General features: G+C 38.0%; 1 protein-coding gene across 1 annotated transcript in view; it reads right to left on the bottom strand.

Moving 5' to 3' along the window:
• Positions 1-23,025, bottom strand: part of BMAL2 (basic helix-loop-helix ARNT like 2) — a 125,938-nt gene that overhangs the window by 54,496 nt on the left and 48,417 nt on the right. Inside the window, exons 3-4 of the mRNA XM_049627227.1 lie at positions 6,066-6,107; positions 2,319-2,476 (exon numbers count right to left, since the gene is read on the bottom strand). Coding sequence (XP_049483184.1) covers positions 2,319-2,476; positions 6,066-6,107 — 200 coding nt within the window. The remainder of the gene's footprint in view (positions 1-2,318; positions 2,477-6,065; positions 6,108-23,025) is intronic.

The following is a 23,025-nucleotide window of genomic DNA, read 5'->3' as shown; positions in this document are numbered from 1 at the left end:
AATGCTCCAACAAGAGGATATAAAAATTGTAAATACCTATGCATCCAACATAGGAGCACCTAAATACACAAGGAAAACATGAACATACATAAAGGGAGAAGTTAACAGTAATACAGTAATAGTAGAGGACTTTAACACCCTACTTATATCAACAGATAAATCACCTAGACAGAAAATAACAAAACAGTGGCTTTGAATGACAGAGTACAACAGATGGGCTTAACAGATATACATACACAAAACATCCCATCCAAAATAACAATACAGATTCTTTTCAAGTGCACATGAAACATTCTCCAGGATAGATCACGTTAGGCCATAAAACAAGTCTCAATAAATTTAAGAAGACTGAAAAAAAAAAAAAAAAAAGAACCTGAAATCCTATCAAACATCTTTTCTGACTACAACAGTATGAAACTAGAAATCAATTAAAAAAAGAAACCTGGAAAAACACAAATGTGTAGAGGCTAAAAAAACACACTACTAAACAACCAATGGGTCAACAACTCATAGAGGAAAGGAAGAAATACATGGAAATAAATGAAAATGTAAACAATGGTTCAAAATCCCTGAGATGTATCAAAAGTAATTCTAAGAGGGAAGTTTATAGTGATACAGACCCACCTCAAGGAAGAAGAAAAATCTCAATCTAACTTTATACCTAAAGGAGCTAGAAAAAGAACAAACAAAACCCAAAGTTAGTAAAAGGAAGAAAATGATAAAGATCAGAGTGGAAATAAATGAAACAGAGACCAAACAAACAAAAAATAAACAAACAAAAAAAACAACCAGAAAAGATCAATGAAACTAGGAGTTCATTCTTTAAAAAGATAAAATTGTTAAAACTTTGGCCAGATTTATCAATAAAAAGAATCAAACAAAATCAGAAATGCAAGAGGAGAAGTTACAACCAACACTGCAAAACTGCAAAGGATTAAAAAAGAGTAGAACAAAAAATTCTATGCAAACAAATTAGACAAACTAGAAGAAATGGATACATTTCTAGAAACCTACAATCTTCCAGAAATGAATCAGGAAAAAAGAATCTGAACAATTACCAGCAATGAAATTGAGTCGGTAGTCAAAAAATTCTCAATAAACAAAAGTCCAGGGCCAGATGGCTACATCACTGAATTCTACCAATCATTTAAAGAAGAATTAATATCTACCTTTCTTAAATCATTCCAAAATATAGAAGAGAAAGGGAAACTTCCAAATTCATTCTATGAGGTCAGCGTTACCCTGATTGCAAAACCAGATAAAGACACTACAAAACAAGAAAATTACAGACCAATAGCCCTGAAGAACACAAAAATCCTCAACAACATACTACCAAACCAAATTTAACAATACATTAAAAGGATCATTCACCATGATCAAGTGGGATTTGTTCCAGAGATGCAAGGATGGTTTGGTATCTGCAAATTAATCAAAATACACCATGTTATAAAATGAAAGATAAAAATCATATGATCACCTCAACAGATGCAGGAAAAAGCATTTGGCAAACACAATATTTAGATAAACTCAGCAAAGTGGGTACAGAGGGAACATAACATAATAAATGCTATAAATGACAAACCCAGAGCTAACTTCATCCTTAGTGGTAAAAAGCTGAAGGCTTTTCCTCTAAGATCAGGAAGAAGATGAGGATGCTCATTCTTACTGCTTTTATTCACCACAGTACTGGAAGTCTTAGCCACAGCAATCAGATAAGAAAAAGAAAGAAGAGGCATCCAAACTGGTGAGGAAGGAGTAGAACTGTCACTATAAGCAGATGACAAAATACTATACAGAGAAAATCCTACAGACTCCACCAAAAAACTATTAGAACTAACAAATGAATTCAGTGAAGTTGCAGGATACAAAATCAATATACAAAAATCCATTGCCCCTCTATACACTAATAACTAGCAGAAGGAGAAATTAATAGAACAATTACATTTAGCATTGCATCAAAAATAATAAAATACCTAGGAATAAATTTGACCAAGGAAGTGGAAGAACTATACTCTGAAAACTGTAAGACATTGATAAAAGACTTGGAAGATGACACAAATGCAAAAACGTACTGTGTGCACTTCAGATAAAGCTTTTAGTGAAACCAAGATTTTCGATATCTAGAGTCGTGTTCTCTCCACATACAGAATATCAGCAAGTATCAAGATTGATGCCTATAAAAAACTGATGCCTATAAAGCTGAAAGACACATCTGTACAGAATCTCAGTAGCCAATAACAACAGAACGAATGAATCAAGTACCTTGATTACAGGGAGGACTTCACAAATCCAAGTGTGGAAGCCACTTCCAAACTCACCTTTTAAAGATCTCACGTGTTGGACAGCCATTCTTAAAACCGTCAATTTGTCCAGTCTACGTGCCACGGGATTGCACTGAGGGATCATTGCAGACAGTTCTTCAATCAGGTTATTCATTTTATCTCTCCTCCGCTTTTCAGTTTGACTATGAGCTTCTCTAAGAAGGAAAAGAACCTCCTTTATTTTAACAATGAGCAGACCCACGGTTCCCCCAGAGGCACCAGCTGGAGCCAGAGGAGGCCCCCAAGCACACGCGGTCCTAGCTCCCAACTCTGGCCCTGCACTGGCAGTTCAGGGAAGAGGAGGGTGCTGCTGAGCACAGGGACGGTGCTCATTCACGGAGCTTTCACCCCACCAACTACCCCTGCTCCTTCCTCCCTATCTTATTTCTGCAAGCCTTCAAGAATTAAGATGTGTCTGAGAACCACGTGGGTAGTCTTATAACTTCCTGTCTTCAGAGGAAGAGTTGAGTAGCCTTCCATTGCAGCTCACTCTTCCCGGGTATTATCATCAGCAGTTATCAGCATCTTTTTTTTTTTTTTTAATGTTTAGTTTTGAGACAGACAGAGACAGAGAAGGGGAGAGATGGAAAGAGGGAGATGCAGAATTCCAAGCAGGCTCCAGGCTCTGAGCTGTCAGCACAGAACCCAACACGGGGCTCAAACTCATAAGCTGTGTGATCATGACCTGAGCCGAAGTCGACTGAGCCACCCAGGAGCCCCTGCAGTTATCAGCATTTTAAGGTCACTCTCTTCCACAGCTCCTTCCCATGGGGCTACAAGTGTGTGCAAATCTCTCCATCCGGGGGGCGGGGGGAAACAACCTTTTCCCAATTCTAGGGATTTTTTTCCTTGCCATCTTCCCTTCTCAGCCAGCTTCCTGGGAAGAACACCATCTCCACTATGTCTTTCACTTCACAGGCTTTCCATCTATTAAAATCAACCTCCCACAGACACTGACCCACTGAAACTATTTCTAGTGTCCTTATTTTATGCAGTTCCTTGCTGATCCCTGACTTGAATTTGACAGTACTGACATTTCTTATTCTTTTTCCGGCTTCTGGGACCGTTCCTGCTCCTCCATCCTCCTGCTCAGCTCAGTCCCCTTAGTCTCTTTATCAGCTCTTCGATCCTTAAACAGTGGTGTCCCCAAGATTCCCTGTTTGGCTATACTCTTTCCTCACCTTACAGCTTCACCCTGAGATACCTCCTTTCTGCAAAGACTTTACAATTGTACATAAGCTGCTTACTACGAAATCCCTACCTCATTCATACCTCACCCAGGCCCCGACCTTCAGAACTTGAATTACACACCTATGTGATTCACAAGCGCCTTAAGCCTCAAGTAATCCCACACTGAATACATTCTTTGCAATTTGCCCCATTTTATTTCTCCCTCCTCCATTACCCCTGATTTACTCCTTCTATAGAGTTTAACTTGGTTGCTGACATCACTAGGGTCATTCTAAACCCTTCCTTCTTTACTCTGAGGAACCACATAATCACAAATTCCTATAGGTTGTAGTTCTTAAATATGTCTTCTCTTCCTCTCCATCCATCGGTCGCCACCTTAATTCATTAGGCGATAGCTCACTGCACTATCCCCAAAAGACTTTTAACCTGCTGTACTTTCTAGTGTCTTCCTCTTCCAGTCTATACAAACCGCCGCTTCCAAAGTTATTCTAAAACAAATGAAGTCATCGAATTCCACCGCATAAAGCTGCTAAATACATTTCCACTGCCTAAGAGGAAGAGCCAAACTCCCTAATGACATCTCAAGGTTCACCAGGCCCTGGCTTGTGCCCTCAGTCAGTTCCATCTCTCCATGCTTTCTCTACCTCTCCAAGTGTTATTTAGTAGCAACGCCAAATGACTTGCTAGTCCTCAAACATGCCAAGTCCTCTCACATCTCCACTGACTTGCTCTTTACTAGGCTTAGAATATCCTTCCCTTCTATATTCATAGAAAAATCCTACTTCTTCTTCGAAACCCAGCTCGGTTATTCTCCCGAAAACTTTCTATGACTACTGCATGATTAATCACTTCCCTCTCTCCACTACCTCAGTACCTTTTATACTGTTACCATATGTCACCAAACCTAAGCCACCATCTGTTGGAAATTCAGTGTTAATACATCAGAAAGCAAGAAAAACGTTGCCAATTAGCAGGAAGATGCCATTGATAAGACATTTTACACAGCTGGGAAAATGTAGGGGAAAAATGTGGATCTTACATTTCAAGAATTAGGCTATTTTACTCTTCACGCTTAACTGTAAGCATTTGTCTGTTTCTCTTAGAATACTCAGATCATGGCAACTCCAGAATTTCCATGTAAGAAGAGTTTTCAAAGGACAATCTGATGGGTAAGAAGTAGGAGACTTGCTTGGAGCTATTTCTATAACAACTTTATTTTCTGAAAATTTTTTCATGTTTATATTTGGGAGCAAGAGGCAGACAGAGCGTGAGTGGGGGAGGGGCAGAAAGAGAGAGGGAGACAAAATCTGAAGCAGGCTCCAGGCTCTGAACTGTCAGCACAGAGCCTGATGCAGGGCTCAAACTCATGACCCACGAGATTATGACCTGAGCTGAAGTTGGACGTTTAACCGACTGAGCCACCCAGGCGCCCCTACGGCAACTTTAAATTAGATGAAAGAAAATGTAATTTTTCTACATAAAAGAGTGGGGGAGGGGAGAACACTGAAGGAGGCTGATGGAGATAATACTTCCCTCTCCCCCAACCATTCACACTTGGGTAATGCCATTCCTGGGACAAACTATGTCCTTTTGAGTGAACGGGATGGAATTAAAATTATATGTGTATTCACATAAAATTTAGTTATGCACTCATGCTTTGGTCTATTCACGAGTAATTTTTAGATTAAAATTTAATGGTTAGAAGAATGTTATAGTTATCCTCATGTTAGAATGATCACCTCTTGTTTCTACTGGTATTACCCACCAGCACGGACAACAGCAATGGACAGAGATGCCCGATGCCACGGCTGTACAGCAGACAGGGTGCTCTCAAAGCTGTGGGTTAGAGACAGGTGAGGACAGGTGGGACCAAGGCCACTGTGGAGAACAATGAATGATGACGATAGGAACCAGGGAACCCAGAGGAAGGCACAATAGCTAGCATTTGAATAAAGTTCTTTTCTTCAAGGAGATGCACTTGACAAGACATCTGGACGATCCTATGAAGGAAAGGCATGCTTCCCAGAGGCTGGTGCTCACTTCATAATGGAGCAGCAGGGCTCTGGCTCTTAATTCTGTGTACTGTTATTGCCACTCTGACCCATGCCAGAGTTTTGTAAATCACATCAAAAGCCAGAATAAATGAAGAAAAAGCAACACTGAGATGCGGCCAGGTGGCCAGATCTAGAAAAATTTCTGTTGATGTTGAGACTACGTTGAAACAACTGACAGAGAATTTTACGACGATGAATTCCTAACCATCAGAAGCTCCTCATAAGTAATCGTTTGTTTATATTTTGTTTATATTTGTTTATATAAGGAACCCACTCTTCTCTAGTGCTTAAGGGAAATATTTTAATAAACAGCTCTTGTAAGAAAAATTTAGAGGCATCTTAAGACAAAATGTTATTCAAGTAGATAGAAAAGAAAGTAGATAGAAAAACCTCATATTCGTGAACCAATTCTGTCTTGATGTTGCCTTTCACTTTGGCTAAAGGTTTGCATGTGCAGCCTTTTCCACCCACCACGTGCCAATCTCACAATTTAATGTACCTGAAGGACTTCATTTGTACGTGTTGTTCACCATCTTCCTTTCTACAAAAAAGCAGGATAAAATGTCAAACGACATGAAACAGATTTTATTTAATTCTTGAAAGAGAAATAAATGTGAGATTAAGTACCATCATCCTAATTCCTGTTCAGGGTTTAGTTACGAATGCTACCCTGAGCTCCTAATGACCAGAAATGATTATCACTGTTGACACAAACGGTGGTTCTCCTCCCGAGGCTACAGGCACATGATCCCCAACAGGGCGACAGCTGACAATGAACAATAATTGGTGCTCTACTTAAAAATGATCTCATGCCAATCCTGAGAAATAGAATTTTAATATGAATAATGTTAAATAGAATAATTTTTAAACAATTGATGGCTTTACCAAAAATTTTACGGCAGCTGTATGAAAATAGCCTAAAAATGAATTAAGAATTTCAGACCTTTAAACAAAAGGAATTTATTTTGTTAAAATTCATCTGGATGATGAAAAATATCACTGAAGACTAGAAAGTCTGATCACTTGCCAATAACATTAATATTCACAGTAGCAGGGCGCCTGGGTGGCTCAGTCGGTTAAGCATCCGACTTCAGCTCAGGTCACAATCTCGCGGTCCGTGAGTTCAAGCCCCGCGTCGGGCTCTGGGCTGATGGCCCAGAGCCTGGAGCCTGCTTCCGATTCTGTCTCCCTCTCTCTCTGCCCCTCCCCCGTTCATGCTCTGTCTCTCTCTCTGTCTCAAAAATAAATAAACGTTAAAAAAAATTTAAAAAAAAAATTCACAGTAGCATATTCCCTAGCAGACTATGCCAAATGTATATATATGTGTGGGAATATATACATACATGTATGTTTGTGTATGTATGTGTATGTGTTATTCATTAAGAAATGGAGTCACCAGACCACTGCTAAAATGAAATATACTGATGGTGACAGAATACTTTCCACATTAAAAAATCATGCAGGCTGAGTAGTTTTTAAAATATATATATTTCAAAGAGCCTAAATGTCCATCAACTGACGAATGGATAAAGAAGATGTGGTTTATATATACAATGGAATACTACTTGGCAATGAGAAAGAATGAAATCTGGCCATTTGTAGCAACATGGATGTAGCAACTGGAGAATGTTATGCTAAGTGAAATAAGTCAGGCAGAGAAAGACAGATACCATATGTTTTCACTCATATGTGGATCCTGAGAAACTCAACAGAAGATCAGGGGAGAAGAGAAGGGGGAGGGAAAAAAAAAACTTACAGAGGGAATAAGGCAAACCATAAGAGACTCTTAAATACTGAGAACAAACTGAGGGTTGATGGGGGTTGGGGGGGAGGGGAAAGTGGGTGATGGGCATTGAGGAGGACACCTGTTGGGATGAGCACTGGGTGTTGTATGGAAACCAATTTGACAATAAATTTCATATTAAAAAAAAATAAAACAATAATAAAATGGAAAAAAAATAAAAAATATGTATTTTAAGAAATATATTTCCAAATGTATCAATACAAACAGACAAAAAAACAAAAACCTCTTAAATACAGAGAACAAACTGGTGGTTGCCAGAGGGGAAGTGGATGAGAAGATTGGCAAAATAGGTGAAGAGAATTAAGAGGTACAAAATTCCAGTTATAAAATATAAATAAGCCACAGAGATGAAAAGTACAGCATGGGGAATATCATCAATAATATACTAATGTTATGTGGTGACAGATAACTACATTTATGATAGTGAGCACTGAATGTGTGAATTGCCAAATCACTATGTTGTACACCCAAATCTAATATAACATTGTATGTCAACTGAACTTCAATAAGGAAAAAAAAACTTAAATGAGATTTAAAAAATATTCAATAGAAAGTGATACACACAGAAGTGTAAAAAACAAAAAACAAAAATAAGCCCAATATAAATATGACTGAGACTGCAAAGAATGCCAAACAATAGAACAAAATAAACATTAAAACTATAATTCCAGAACATTTTTCTAAAATTTGGAAAAAATCCCGGAATTATATATTGAAAGGATACCATAACCATGTTAGCATGGCCAACAAGGAATCATAATTAAAACTACTTTATTTTTCTTTAAAGTTTATTTATTTACTTTGAGAGAGAGAGAGCAAGCACGTGCAAGCGAGGGAGGGGCAGAGAGAGAAGAGAGAGAGAATCCCAAGCAGGCTTGGTGCTGAGAGTGCACAGCCCAATGTGGGGCTCGAACTCACAAACTGTGAAATCAAGAGTGGGACACTTAACTGAGCCACCCAGGTGCCCCATAGTTAAAACTACTTTAAAGAAAAAAAAAAAAAAATCACTGGACAACCAGGCAAAAAGGCTAAGTCACTAATAAGGAAAAGAAAACAAGATTGTTAGTAGATTTTTCAACAATTCTTAGTACCCAAATTTAAGATACTCAAGGAAGGGAAATATGAGTCCAGGATTTTATATCTACCCAAATTGACCTCCAAGTACAAAGCTGCAAACAAACTATTATAAACTTGCCAACTTTCAGGCTACAATGATCCCATGAGCCCTTCCTAAAGAATCTATTAGAAATGGACATTCAGGGGCGCCTGGGTGGCGCAGTCGGTTAAGCGTCCGACTTCAGCCAGGTCACGATCTCGCGGTCCGCGAGTTCGAGCCCCGCGTCAGGCTCTGGGCTGATGGCTCGGAGCCTGGAGCCTGTTTCCGATTCTGCGTCTCCCTCTCTCTCTGACCCTCCCCCATTCATGCTCTGTCTCTCTCTGTCCCAAAAATAAATAAAAAACGTTGAAAAAAAAAATTAAAAAAAAAAAGAAATGGACATTCAGAAAACCAAAAGAGTGAAAGACAGCAATATAAGAATCCATGCTGATCATTAGATATAAATACACCTGTAGAACAAAGCTAATCCATGGTTATAAAGGAGAGAAAGAAAAAGAGGCAAGTTGTTTTCTAAAAATGCATATTTAAAAAATATATTTCCAAATGCATCATTTTTCAGGGGGGACTTGAAAAACTCAGAAGAAAGTACCCATAATATCACCTGGAAATTATCATAGTTAGTATTTTACTGTCTCCTTCCAGTCTTTTTCTTAAACATGTATCTAGATACATACAGAAAACAGCTTTGACTATTTAATTTAGATATGGTGTGTATGTGTGTATAGTCTATTTATGGAGATGTGTGTTCCATATAGAAACAGAATATATACTATATATGGAATGTATAATATATAGAATATTACATATAATGAATAAAGTTCAGATAATAGTGTATAATTTTTTATAGCTTGTCTTATTCACTTAACATTGTAACACAAATATTTCCCACACCATCAGATATTCTTGGGGAAAAGGACTGAAAATGATTAAATAGCCCATTGGTTAGCTAAACCATAATCTAATCATTTTCTATTACTGGATATTTCAATATTATAAATAATATAGCTAATACTATTGTGGTGCATGCATATTTGATTATTTTTCCCATGATAACCCTTCAGAAATACAATGTTATGGATAACTATTTTAAGGTTTCTGATTCATCTTGCCAAATTTCCCTCTTGACTCAACAATTATCATTTTTCAAGTTTAGCTTACCTTTGAACTATTATATTTATCTGACATATTTTGAGTTTTTAATATTTTCTTGCTTAAAAATTCATTCTCTCTATAGAAAAATTAGTAAACTTTATAAAGAGATGCTTATAAATATGCCAGATAAAAAGAGCCACTAAGATAAAAACTTAAGGGATGCTTTTCCTTCTCACTGTCTAAATAAAAAATAGCTTTCATAGTTGTGGTACTGTGTCAAAAATATTTTAAAATACCTAGGAATAAACCTAACCAAAGATGTAAAAGATCTGTATGCTGAAAACTATACAAAGCTTATGAAGGAAATCAAAGAAGATACAAAGAAATGGAAAAACATTCCATGCTCATGGACTGGAAGAATACTGTTAAAATCTCAATACTACCCAAAGCAACCTACACATTCAATGCAATCCAAATCAAAATTGCACTGGCATTCCTCCCAAATCTGAAACAAACAATCCTAAAATTTGTATGGAACCACAAAAGACCCTGAATAGTCAAAGTAGTGTTGAAAAAGAAAACCAAAGTGGGAGGCATCACAATCCCAGACTTTAGCCTGTATTACAAAGCTGTAATTACCAAGACAGTATGGTATTGGCACAAAAACAGACACATTGACCAATGGAATAGAATAGAGAACCTGGAATCAGATCCCCAAATGTATGGCCAACTAATCTTTGACAAAGCAGAAAAGAGTATCCAATGGAAAAAAGACAGTCTCTTTTGCAAATGGTGCTGGGAGAACTGGACAGCAACATGCAGAAGAATGAAACTGGACCACTTTCTTACACCATACACAAAAACAAACTCAAAATGGTTGAAAGACCTAAATGTGAGACAAGAAACCATCAAAACCCTAGAGGAGAAAACAGGCAACAATCTCTTTGACCTCAGCCACAGCAACTTCTTACTTGACACATCTGCGAAGGCAAGGGAAATAAAAGCAAAAATAAACTCTTGGGACCTCATCAAGATTAAAAGCTTCTGCACTGCAAAGGAAACAATCAATAAAACTAAAAGGCAACCTATGGAATGGGAAAAGATATTTGCAAATGACATATTAGATAAAGGGTTAGTATCCAAAATCTATAAAGAACTTACCAAACTCAGCACCAAAAAAACCCCCAAATAATCCAGTGAAGAAATGGGCAGAAGAATGAATAGACACTTTTCCAAAGAAGACATCCAGATGGCCAACAGACACATGAAAATATGCTCAACATCACTCATCATCAGGAAAATAACAAATCAAAGCCACACTGAGATACCCCTTCACACTGGTAAGAGTGGCTAAAATGAACAAACCAGGAAACTATAGATGCTGGCGAGGATGTGGAGAAACAGCAACCCTCTTGCACTGTTGGTGGGAATGCAAATTGGTGCAGCCGCTCTGGAAAACGGTGTGGAGGTTCCTCAAAAAATTAAAAATAGAACTACCCTATGACCCAGCAATAGCACTGCTAGGAATTTATCCAAAGGATACAGGAGTGCTGATTCATAGGGGCACATGTACCCCAAAGTTTATAGCAGCACTTTCAACAATAGCCAAATTATCCAAAGAGCCCAAATGTCCATCAATTGATGAATGAATAAAGAAGATGTGGTTTATATATACAATGTAATACTACTTGGCAATGAGAAAGAATGAAATCCTGCAATTTGCAGCAACATGGATGGAACTGGAGGGTATTATGCTAAGTGAAATAAGTCAGTCAGAGAAAGATAGATATCATATGTTTTCACATGGGTGGAACTTGAGAAACTTAACAGAAGACCATGGGGGGAAGGCAAAGGGAAAAAAATAGTTTCAAACAGAAAGGGAGGCAAACCCATAAAAGACTCTTAAATACAAAGAACAAACTGAGGGTTGATGGGGAGAGTGGGGGAGCGGGGAAAATGAGTGATGGGCATTGAGAAGGGCACTTGTTGAGATGAGCACTGGGTGTTATATGTAAGAAGTGAATCACGGAAATCTACCCCCAAACCAAGAGCACACTGTATACACTATATGTTAGCTAACTTGACAGTAAATTACATTAAAAACAAACAAACAAACAAACAAGGAATTCGTAACCAAAGATTATATATATGTATATATTTTTTCACATATGTTATCTGATTCTCACATTTAAGAATCATGTAGTTGTCACCATCCCCATTTTACAGAGGATGGAATTGAGGCCACTAAGGTTAATGACTGCTCAAGGTCATATACCTAACAGGAGGCTGGTATGTCTTCCATTAAGCCTCTCCTGTTGCTGTCATCATTTCCAGTCTGCTCTGTGATTGGTCTCTGAAGCAAAAAACTAGGTTAGATTAAGTCAGCTTCTTTTCTCTTTTCCCCTTTTAGTCTAACATCATACTTAGGGAATAAAACAGAAAATAATTTTACAGGTGAATGATTTTCTTCCTATTGGTCTGGAACTGTATATACATACACATTACTTCAATTTCAAAAGACAAACTTTAGCTGTTATGAATCATGCTTTTTTTTTGATTATAGACGTTTTGGCGAATGAACTCACTCACTGAATTCACCTCTTTGGTGAAATCCCAACCTACTGTACTTACGAAAGCCAAATATACCAGTATTTCATGGTCCCTGGTAGAACAGGAAAAAGGCATGATTGTGTTAGCCAAACAATTCACTTCTTGTTTGCAGCACAAACCTAGGCAATTAGTAAATTTGCTATCTATATTTTTTTCTCCGTACTGGCATTTGGTCTATAGTCATATTTTTGCATATGGATTTAACAAGCTTTCTGATATCAATAATGTTCGCATTATTTAGATGCACTTTCTTAGTGTAGCATCTTATATGACAGAGACATAATTTTTTTCAAAATACAGTGCAAGTTTTCCTTAAAAACTACTTTCACTGCATTTTGAATGAAATGTAGGCCTTCTCCCTACATCACACAAAGACGAATGAAATTGGGAGCAAATACAATCCAAACATCTCCCCGATTTGCTTCGCTCCATGCCTTCCTCTTTTGAAATCCCTCTTCCTTTGGTTTCTGACATACTCCTACTTCAGAGCCATGTCTTCTCACATTTGTGGTAGGATTCCCTCCTTCCTTTACTGTGTCTAGGCCCAAGTACCCCCAGAGTATATCCTCAGCCCCCAAGTCTTCCCACTCCACACACCTCCCCCAGTGACTGCATCCATGCCAATCCCTGCACTTGTGTCTGTACATTAATGATGTGTGAATCTCTTTCTCCAGACTAGGACTCAACCCTGAGTTCCAGACCCTCACATCCAACTGCCTACTTGAAGATCCCAGAAATAATACATTCTCATTGTGTCCAAAACTGAATTCATCATCTATCCCTCAATCTCAACACATAATACCATCCTCCACGTAGGTAACCAAGTCAGAAAACTTGTTGGACACTTCTTGCATGCCTGCTCTCCCTAAACAACAGTCATTAATTCTCTTTTAAATGTGTCATAATAGGTCTCTCCCTTTTCGTGTCCTGCTGTCCAGAGCTACTCTCTTAGACCAATGCTCAGAAAACAACCCCTAGCAAGAACTTCTCAGCTATTTTCTCTGCCTGCTGGATTTTCCCCTTTCAACCCATCCTTCATGCTGTTTTCCACAATGATTCTCTGAAGATGTAACTCTGCTCCACTTCGCACCTGGTAGGATAGCTATATTCTTTTTAAAAGTGGAAAATAACAAGTGTCAGCAAGGATATGGAGAAACTGGATCCCTCGCACTTTGCTGGTGGGAATATATAATGGTACAGCCACTGTGGAAAACAGTTGTGGTCCCTCACAAACTAAGCAGAATTACCATATGACCCAGCAATTCCACTCCTAGGTGTATACCCGAAGGAACTTAAAGCAAGGACTCAAACAGATATGTGTGCACCAATGTTCATAACAGCATTATTCACAATAGGCAAAAGATAAGAACAACCTAAATGCACAACAGATGAATAAACCAAATGTGACATATGGCAACCCCTGGGCAGAGCACCCCAGGACCCCTCCCTGCCCAGGTACATCACCTCTCCAAGTCACTCTCTGTACAGACAGTCCTGGAACATACTTGTTTGCACCCACTTCAGCTATCCTACCAGGACACTCACTGTGTATAGAGCTGAGGGGTCTCCTGGTCCACATACTGCCTTAACTCTAGTCATCCCACCAGGGCACCCCCTGCATGCAGTGCCCCCAGAAACCCCAGCCTGCACTCACTTCAGCTGTCCTGCCAGAGAGCCCTCAGTGTACACAATCTGAAACACTGGCCTGCATCTTCAGCTTTAGCTGTCAGGACAGGGTGCCCAGTGCATGGAGAGCCCTGGGATCCCACGACATATAACCACTTCAGCTTCAGCTGTCCTACTAGGGTGCCCTCTTTGTGGAGAGCCCCAGGACGCCCCGAATAAAACCCACTTCAGATTCAACTATCCTGCCGAGGTTCCTTCTGGGTGTAGAGCCTTAGGAAACTCCTGCATGAACCCACTATCCTGCCAGGGCACCTGCTGCATGAAGAGCGCAGGGACTGCACTGACCTGTACCCACTTCAGCTATCCTGCCAGGGTACCCACTGTGTGGAGAGTCCTGGGACACCCAGCTCATGCTAGACACATCTCCAGCCAGTGAAAGCCACCAAGTACACAAGGTCTACATAGGGAATAACACAAGACAATTACTTCAAGTTTAGAAGTAGTTATCTGCCTAATTCATAGAAACAAATATAAGAAGTCAAGTGAAATGGGGAGATAGAGAAATATACTCTGAAGGAAAGAACAAGACAAAAACTCAGAGAAAGGACCTAAATGAAATGGAGGTAAGCAATATACCTAATAAAGAATTTAAGGTAATTATCATACAGATGCTCACTGGACTGCAGAGAAGAGTAGATTAACTCATTGGGACCTCAATAAAGAGATAGAAAATGTAAAAAAGAACCAGAGTTGGAGAATATGATAACTGAAATAAAAAAAAATATATTAGAGAGAATCAAAAGTTTAGAGGATGCAGAAGAACATATCAGTGATCTGGAAGACAGAGTAATGAAATGCACATAAGCTAAAGGATAAAAAGAGAAAATAGCAATAAATAAATGAAGGTAGATTAAGAGATCTTTTGGACAGCATCAAGTGAAAAAACATTCTCATTATAGGGGACCTAGAAGAAGCAAGAGAGAGGGAAAAATCCTATTTGAAAAAATAGCTGAAAACTTCCCTGACATAGAGAAGGAAATAGGCATCCAGGTTCAAGAAGCACAGAGTTCTAAACAAGATGAACCCAAGGAGGTCCAAACCAAGACACATAATAATTAAAATGTCAAAGGTTAAAGATTAAGAGTGACTTGGGGTGCCTGGCTAGCTCAGTCAGTAGAGCACACTACTCTTGATCTCAGGGTCATGACATTTAAGTCCCACACTGGGCATAGAACCTACTTAAAAAAGAGAGATTTTTTTTTTAAGTTTATTTATTTATTGTGTGTGTGTGTGTGTGTGTGTGTGTGTGTGAGAGAGAGAGAGAGAGAGAGAGAGAGAGAGAGAGAGAGAATGAATATGTGGGCGGGGGAGGAACAGAGAGAGAGGAAGGGAGAGGGACTGAGAGAGAGAGAGAGAGAGAGAGAGAGAACCCCAAGCAGGCTCTGTGCTGCCAGCCCAGAGCCTGACATATGGCTTGATCTCACAAACCATGAGATCATGACCTGAGCCAAAAATCAAGAGTTGGATGCTTAACTGACTAAGCCACCCAGGCACTCCCAAAGACAGATTTTCAAAAGCAGCAAGAGAGAAACAAAAATTTACCTACAACAAAAACCCTAAAAGGCTATCAGCTCAGTTTTCAGCAGAAACTTTGTAAGCCAAAAGGGAGTGACATGATATATTCAAAGTAAGATGGAAAAAAACTTACAACCAAGAATACTCTACCTGGCAAGGTTATCATTCAGAGTTGGAGGAGAGATAAAGAATCCCCCCTCCCTCTCCCACCACCAAAATGATTTTATTACCACAGAACTAACCTTATAAGAAATGCTAAAGGAAATTCTTTAAGTGGAAAAGAAATGGTCATTAGATGTTAGAAAATTATGAATAAAGATACAAAATATGACAGCATATACATAAAACATGGAGGAAAGAGCAAAACAAATCTTTTTTAAGAATGTGTTTGAACTCAAATGACCATCAACTTAAAAAGAATGCTATTACTTAGGATGTTATATATGAACCCCATGGTACCACAAACCCCAAAACTACAATAGACATGAAAAAAGAAAAAGAAAGCCAAACATGATGCTACAGAAACTCATCAATCACAAAGAAAGACAGCAAGAGAAAGAACTACAGAGAAGAACTACAAAAACAACCAGAGAAAAAAATGGCAATAAGTACATACCTACCAATAATCAGCTTAAAAAAAAATTTTTTTTAATGTTTATTTACTTTTGAGACAGAGAGAGACAGAGGATGAACGGGGGAGGGTCAGAGAGAGAGAGAGGGAGACACAGAATCTGAAACAGGCTCCAGGCTCTGAGCTGTCAGCACAGAGACCGACGCGGGGCTCGAACTCACGAGCCGTGAGATCATGACCTGAGCCGAAGTCAGACACTTAACCGACTGAGTCACCCAGGCGCCCCTACCAATAATCAGTTTAAATGTAAATAGCCTAAATACTGTAATCAAAAGACATAGGGTGGCAGAATGGATAAAAAAACAAATGCTGTCTACAAGAGACTCACCTCAGACCCCAAAACACATGTAGACTGAAAGTAAAAGGATAGAAAAAATATTCCATGCAAATGGAAGTGGGGGGGGGGGGGAAAGTCCAGGGTAGCAATACTTCTATCAGACAAAATAGACTTTAAAATGAAGACTGTAACAAGAGTCAAAGAAGGCCATTACATACTGATAAAGGGCTTAATCCAATAAGAGGATATGTTGTAAATACCCACACAACCAACATAGGAGCGCCTAAATAAAGCAAATATCAATGGGTAGATCATCCAGGCAGAAAAACAACAAGGAAACACTGGCTTTGAACAACACATTAGACCAGATGGACTTAACAGATATACACAGAACATTCCATCTAAAAATAACAGTATACACATTGTTTTTAAGTGTGCATGAAACATTCTGCAGAGCAGATCACATGTTAGGCCATAAAAACAAAAGTCTCAATAAATTTCAGAAGATTGAAATCCATACCATGCATGTTTTCAACCACAACAGTATGCAACTAGAAATCAATCATTAAAAAACAAACAAACAAACACACAAACACATGGAGGCTAAAGAACACTGCTAAACAACCAATGGGTCAATAAAGAAATCAAAGGGAAAATTTTTAAATACACAGAGAAAAATGAAAATACAATAGTCCAAAACCTTTGGGACGCAGCAAAAACAGTTCTAGGAGGAAAATATAGAGCAATACAAGCCGATCTCAAAAAACAAAAACAAAACAAAAAGAGAAAAAAGGAGAAAGAAAGCAAGCTCAAAAAAAAATCTAACCTTATGCTTAAAAGAACTAGAAAAAGAGAAACAAAGCTCAAGGTGAGTAGAAGGAAGGAATTGGAAGGAAGGTGAGTAGAAGGAAGGAAGAATAAAGACCAGAGCAAAAACAAATGATAGAGAGACTAAGAAAAAAATAGAAAAAAAAATCAATAAAACTAAGAGCTGGTTGTTTGAAAAGATAAACAAAATTGATAAACCCTGAGGCAGACTCATCAAGAAAAAAAAAAGAGAAAGGACCCAAATAAAATCAGAAGCAAAAGAGGAAAAATAAGATCACAGAAATACAGAAGGATTATAAGAAAACACTACAAAAAATTATATAGCAAAAATTATTGGACAAGCTAAAAGAAATGGATAAATTCCTAGAAATGTACAATCTCCTAAAACCAAATCAGGAAGAAAGAACATGTGAACATACCAACTACTAGTAATGAAATTGAATTGGTAATCAAAAATGACCAAAAAATAAAAGTTAAAGACCTGATGGATTCACAGGTGAATTCTACTAAACATTTAAAGAAGAGTTAATACCTATTCTCAATCTATTCTAAACAGAAAAAGGGAAGCTTCCAAATATATTCTGCTAGGCCAGCATTACCCTGATACCAAAACCAGACACACACACGCACACACACCCACACACAAACCCCTACAAGCCAATATCTCAATATCTCTGATGAATATAGATCCAAAAATTCTCAACAAAGTATTAGCAAACTACATTCCACAATACATTAAAAGGGACCACTCACCACGATCTAGTGGGATTTATTCCAAGAATGCAAGGATGATTCATTATTTATAAATCAATCAAAATGATGAACCATATCAACAACACTAAGGATAAAAATCATATGATCTCAATAGATGCAGTAAAAGCATCTGACAAAATTCAACATCCATTCATGATGAAAACTCTCAACGAAGTGGGTTTAGAGGGAACACACCTCAACATAATACAGGCCATATATGAAAACCCACAGCCATCATCATACTCAGTGGTAAAGAACTGAGAGATTTTCCTCTACAATCAGGAACAAAACAAAGATGTCCACTCACCATTGTTATTCAACTAGAAGTCCTAACCATAGCAATCAGACTAGAAAGAGAAATAAGAGGCAATCATATCGATAAGGAAGAAGTGAAACTGTCACTATTTACAGATGACTTGACATAACATAGAAAACCATAAAGGCTCCATCAAAAAACTATTAAAACTAATAAATTTAGGGGCGCCTGTGTGGCTCAGTTGGTTGGACAACCAACTTTGGCTCAGGTCATGATCTTGCACTTTGTGAGTTCGAGCCCTGTGTCAGGCTCTGTGCTGACAGCTCAGAGCCTGGAGCCTGCTTCAGATTCTGTGTCTCCCCCTCTCTCTACCTCCCCTGCTCACACTCTGTGTCTCTCTGTCTCTCAATAATAAATGTTTAAAAAAAAAACTAATAAATTCAGTAAATTTGCAGTATACAAAATATACCAAAATCTGCTACAGTTTTATACACTAATAACAAACTAGCAGAAAGAGATTTTAAGTGAACAACCCCATTTAAAATTGCACCAAAAAGACTAAAATATCTAGGAATACACTTAACCAAGGAGGTGAAAGACCTGTACTCTGAAAACTATAAGGCACTGATGAAAGAAATTACAGATGACAGAAATAAATGGAAAGATATTCCATGTTCATGGAATGGAAGAATTTATATTGTTAAAATGTCCATGCTACCCAAAGCAATCTAAAGATTCAGTACAATCCGTCTCAAAGTACCAAAAGCATTTTTCACAGAACTTGCACAATCCTAAAATTTGTATGAAACAACAAAAGACCCTGAGTAGCCAAAGCAACCTTGAAAAAGAACAAAAGTGGAGGTATCACAGTTCCAAATTTCAAGATATACTACAAAGCTATAATAATTAAAACAGCATGGTACTGGCACAAAAACAGACACATAGATCAATGGGACCAAATAGAGAGCCTGGAAATAAACCCACCATTATATGGTCAATTAATCTATGACAAATTAGGCAAGATTAGGCAATAGGGAAAAGAGAGTATCTTCAACAAATGGTTCTGAGAAAACTGGACCTCTCTAACACCATTCAGAAAAATAAACTCAAAATGGATTAAAGACCTATATGTGAAACTTGAAACCATAAAAATTCTATAAGAGAACATAGGCAGTGATTTCTCTGACATTGGCTGTAACAATATTGTTCTAGACATATCTCCTAAGACAAAGGAAACAAAAACAAGAATAAACTATTGGGCTACATCAAAATAAAAAGCTTTAGTGCAGCAAAGGAAACCAACAATATAACAAGGCAACTTACTACACGGGAGGAGATATTTGCAAATGACTATCTAATAAGGGGTTAATATCCAAAATATATAAGGTATTTATACAACTCAACACCCAAAAAGCAAACAATCTGATTTAAAAATGGGCGAAGATCTGAATAGGCAGTTTTCCAAAGACATACAGATGGCCAACAGACACATAAAAAAAGCTAATCACTAATCATCAGGAAAATGCAAATCAAAACCACAATAAGATACCACTTTCCGTCTGTCAGAATGACTAAAATTAAAAAGGTAAGAAATAACAAAAGTGTTGGCAAGGATGTAGAGAAAATATCATGCACTATGGTGGGAATGTAAATTGGTATAGCCACTGTGGAAAGCAGTATGGAAGTTCCTCAAAAAATTTATAACAGAAATAACATATAATCCAATAACTCCACTACTAGGTATTTACCCAATAAGACCAAAGCACTAATTCAAAAAGATACATGCAGCCTTATGTTCACTGCAACATTATTTACAATAGCCAAGATATGGAAGCAACCTAAGTGTCCATCAATAGAGAAGTGGATAAAGAAGTGGCACACACACACACATTAGAATATTACACCACCAAATAAAAGATGAGGTCATTTGCAACAACATGGATGAAGCTAGAGGGTATTTTGCTAAGTGAACTAAGTCAGACCAAGAGAAAGACAAATATCATATGATTTCACTCATGGGGCACCTAAAAAACAAAACAAATGAATAAACAAAAAGTAGAATCAGACTTATAAATACAGAGAATTAATGGTTGCCAGAGGGAAGGATGGGCAAAATGGGTGAAGGGGTGTAGGAGATACGGACTTACACTTATAAAATGAGTAAGTCATAGGAATAAGTGGCACAGCATAGGGAATATTGTCAATGATATCATAATAGGGATGTATGGTGACAGACTGTAGCTATGTGATAAGCACACCATAATGCATAGAGAAGTTGACTATGTTGTGCATCTGATACTAATGTAACATTGTGTGTCAATTATACTTAAATTTAAAAAATGGTACAAAGGTGTGGTATATACATACAATGGAATATTATTCAGCCATAAAAAGAAATGAATGAAATTCTGATATATGCTGTAACACACATGAAATTTGAAAATTTAATGCCCATAAGAGACTCTTAAAAACTGAGAACAAACTGAGGGTTGATGGGGGGTGGGAGGGAGGGGAAGGTGGGTGATGGGTATTGAGGAGGGCGCCTTTTGGGATGAGCACTGGGTGTTGTATGGAAACCAATTTGACAATAAATTTCATATATTGAAAAAAAAAAAGAAAACGTAATGCCCAGTGAAATAAGCCAGATACAAAAGGACAAACATTGCATGACTCTACTTATATAAGATATCTAGAATAGGCAAAATCATAGAACTAGAAAATAGGCTAGAGGTTACCAGGGACTGAGGGAAACGAGGTATGGAGTATCATTATTTAATGAGCACAGAGTTTGACTGGGGTAATAACAAAGTTTTGGAAATAGGCAGTAGTAATAATGTAACAATGCAAAACACCGTGAACATAATTAATGCCGCTGAATTGTATAGTTAAAAATGGTTGAAATGGCAATTTTTATGTTATATATGTTTTACTAAATAAAAAACGTACCAAGGCCAACAATTTTTTTAAATGTAATTTGATCAAGTCCTCTCATCCTTAAAATCCTTCTGTTTTCCTGACTGCATGCAAGATAATTTCTGTACTCTTTGGTTCAACAGATCTCTTTACCCAGTCCACGTGCATCCCTCAAGTCTCATAGCTCACCCACCTCTGTGTACGCCCTCTGCTTTATTGTGCAAACCACATCTCCTGATTAAAAGAGTGTTATTTCATATTTCGTGCCCTGTGCTTCTGAACAGTTCTTCCTTCTATGTAAAATACCTCCTTTACTCCTGCAGAGAATGGCTCACCTCCATTCTTCATTTACAACTTAGCTTAAGTCAACCTCTGCAGGAAGCTGTCCTTCCCTACTGATCCCAATCTCATTTAAATGCCCAATTGTCTTTGTTGCCAAAGAACCCATGGTGTATGTTATGACAGTTATCATGTGTAATAGTTATCTGTACCTTTCTAATTTGTACACGTTTCTTTTGTCTAATCTGTATTTCTTCCTCCCAGTCTACTGGGTGTCACATAGTAGGTACTCAAGAAATTGTAATGACTACATTCCAGGGAGTCTTCATCCATGACCATTTTAGAGAACCAGCTCTCCAAGAGTGCTGCAAAAATGGTAAACATTCTCATACATTCTTTGTTTAAAAATACCAAGAGTGCTGCAAAAATGGTAAACATTCTCATACATTCTTTGTTTAAAAATACCCAATATTCTGAGGCTCCACCAACGAAATCAACTTCATATCTACCGAACGGCTTTCACACCCTGAGTCTCTGGGAACAATGCTACACAATTAGTATTTTGTAAAACCTATAAAGTACTTTGACATCCATCATTTCATCAGAGGAATGGAATATGGTGGAATGAAAGAAGGATTGGGGCAGAATGGAGAAGCTCTAAGGTAGATAATGAGCAAATCAGTGGGGTGTATACTCTCTTTCGACTCTCTTCCTCTTCACCTTCTTCAAGTAGGAATTATGTCAGGTCGAATTCCAGGACTTACCTGCTGCCACTGGTTGCTGATATTTATTTCTTTGTTGAAAGAAGATAGGTAAAAGGGTACTGAGAAAGCTTTTCCACCTCTCTTTTTTTTTTGTCATGATTCCTGACATGGAAGAAAGGAGGTCTTGGGTCACCTACCCATACATGTTGGGAAATGGACAGCATAATTATCCTCATGTGCTAGAAGTAAGCTACCCTATCCAATTGCAGAGAGACAGGAAACAGTGTAATGAAGAAACTACCACACTAACAATCAGGAATTCTAACTAGTTGTGTAATGTTAGGCAAGTCACTTGATATCTTTGACTCCTGATTTCTTCAGTTTCTAAAATGTGGGCAATTGGCTAATCTTTAGTGTTGTCTTCTGCCAAAAGATCACTATCTGTCAGTATTTCGCATGTTTCTGTTATTTCGCCTACCAATGACCCCATTTCCCCATTCATTCCCCAAACCACTGTAAGGTCTCATCCATGCCCCATATGTGACATAAAACTGTGTTACCTCTAGTGCTCACTGCTCTACTTCAACAGCCACAATCTTATTTGGATCCTAAGAAAGAACAATGGTGCTTATGATTCTGAAGAAAAAGAAAGAACATAAAACTTATAATCAATCACTTCTAGCTTGAGCTGAGTGGGGACTACAAACTGATCAGCAAACAATGCCAGACAGTTACTTGGTCAACTGCAGTTATTTTTTATGACTATTCACATTACTGGGAGAGTATAAGAGAATACAGACAACCTGTAGATAACTTTCAAGTCAATTAGAGGGGGGGCTGGGAAGTACACTGGTACTTACATTTGAATAACACTGATTCTGCTGTCTTGGGAATTTTAGCTAAATTATAAAGTATATTGGGAAAAACAGGCTTAAAAAGAAGTAGAATGTTTCATTATGTTCTCATCTTGTCACCCTACTCAAAAATGTTCCCT

Source organism: Panthera uncia, chromosome B4, assembly GCF_023721935.1.
Source record: "Panthera uncia isolate 11264 chromosome B4, Puncia_PCG_1.0, whole genome shotgun sequence".
NCBI lineage: Eukaryota > Metazoa > Chordata > Mammalia > Carnivora > Felidae > Panthera > Panthera uncia.
Note: the sequence above shows the minus strand (reverse complement) of the source record. Positions and strands in the feature narration are given on the sequence as shown.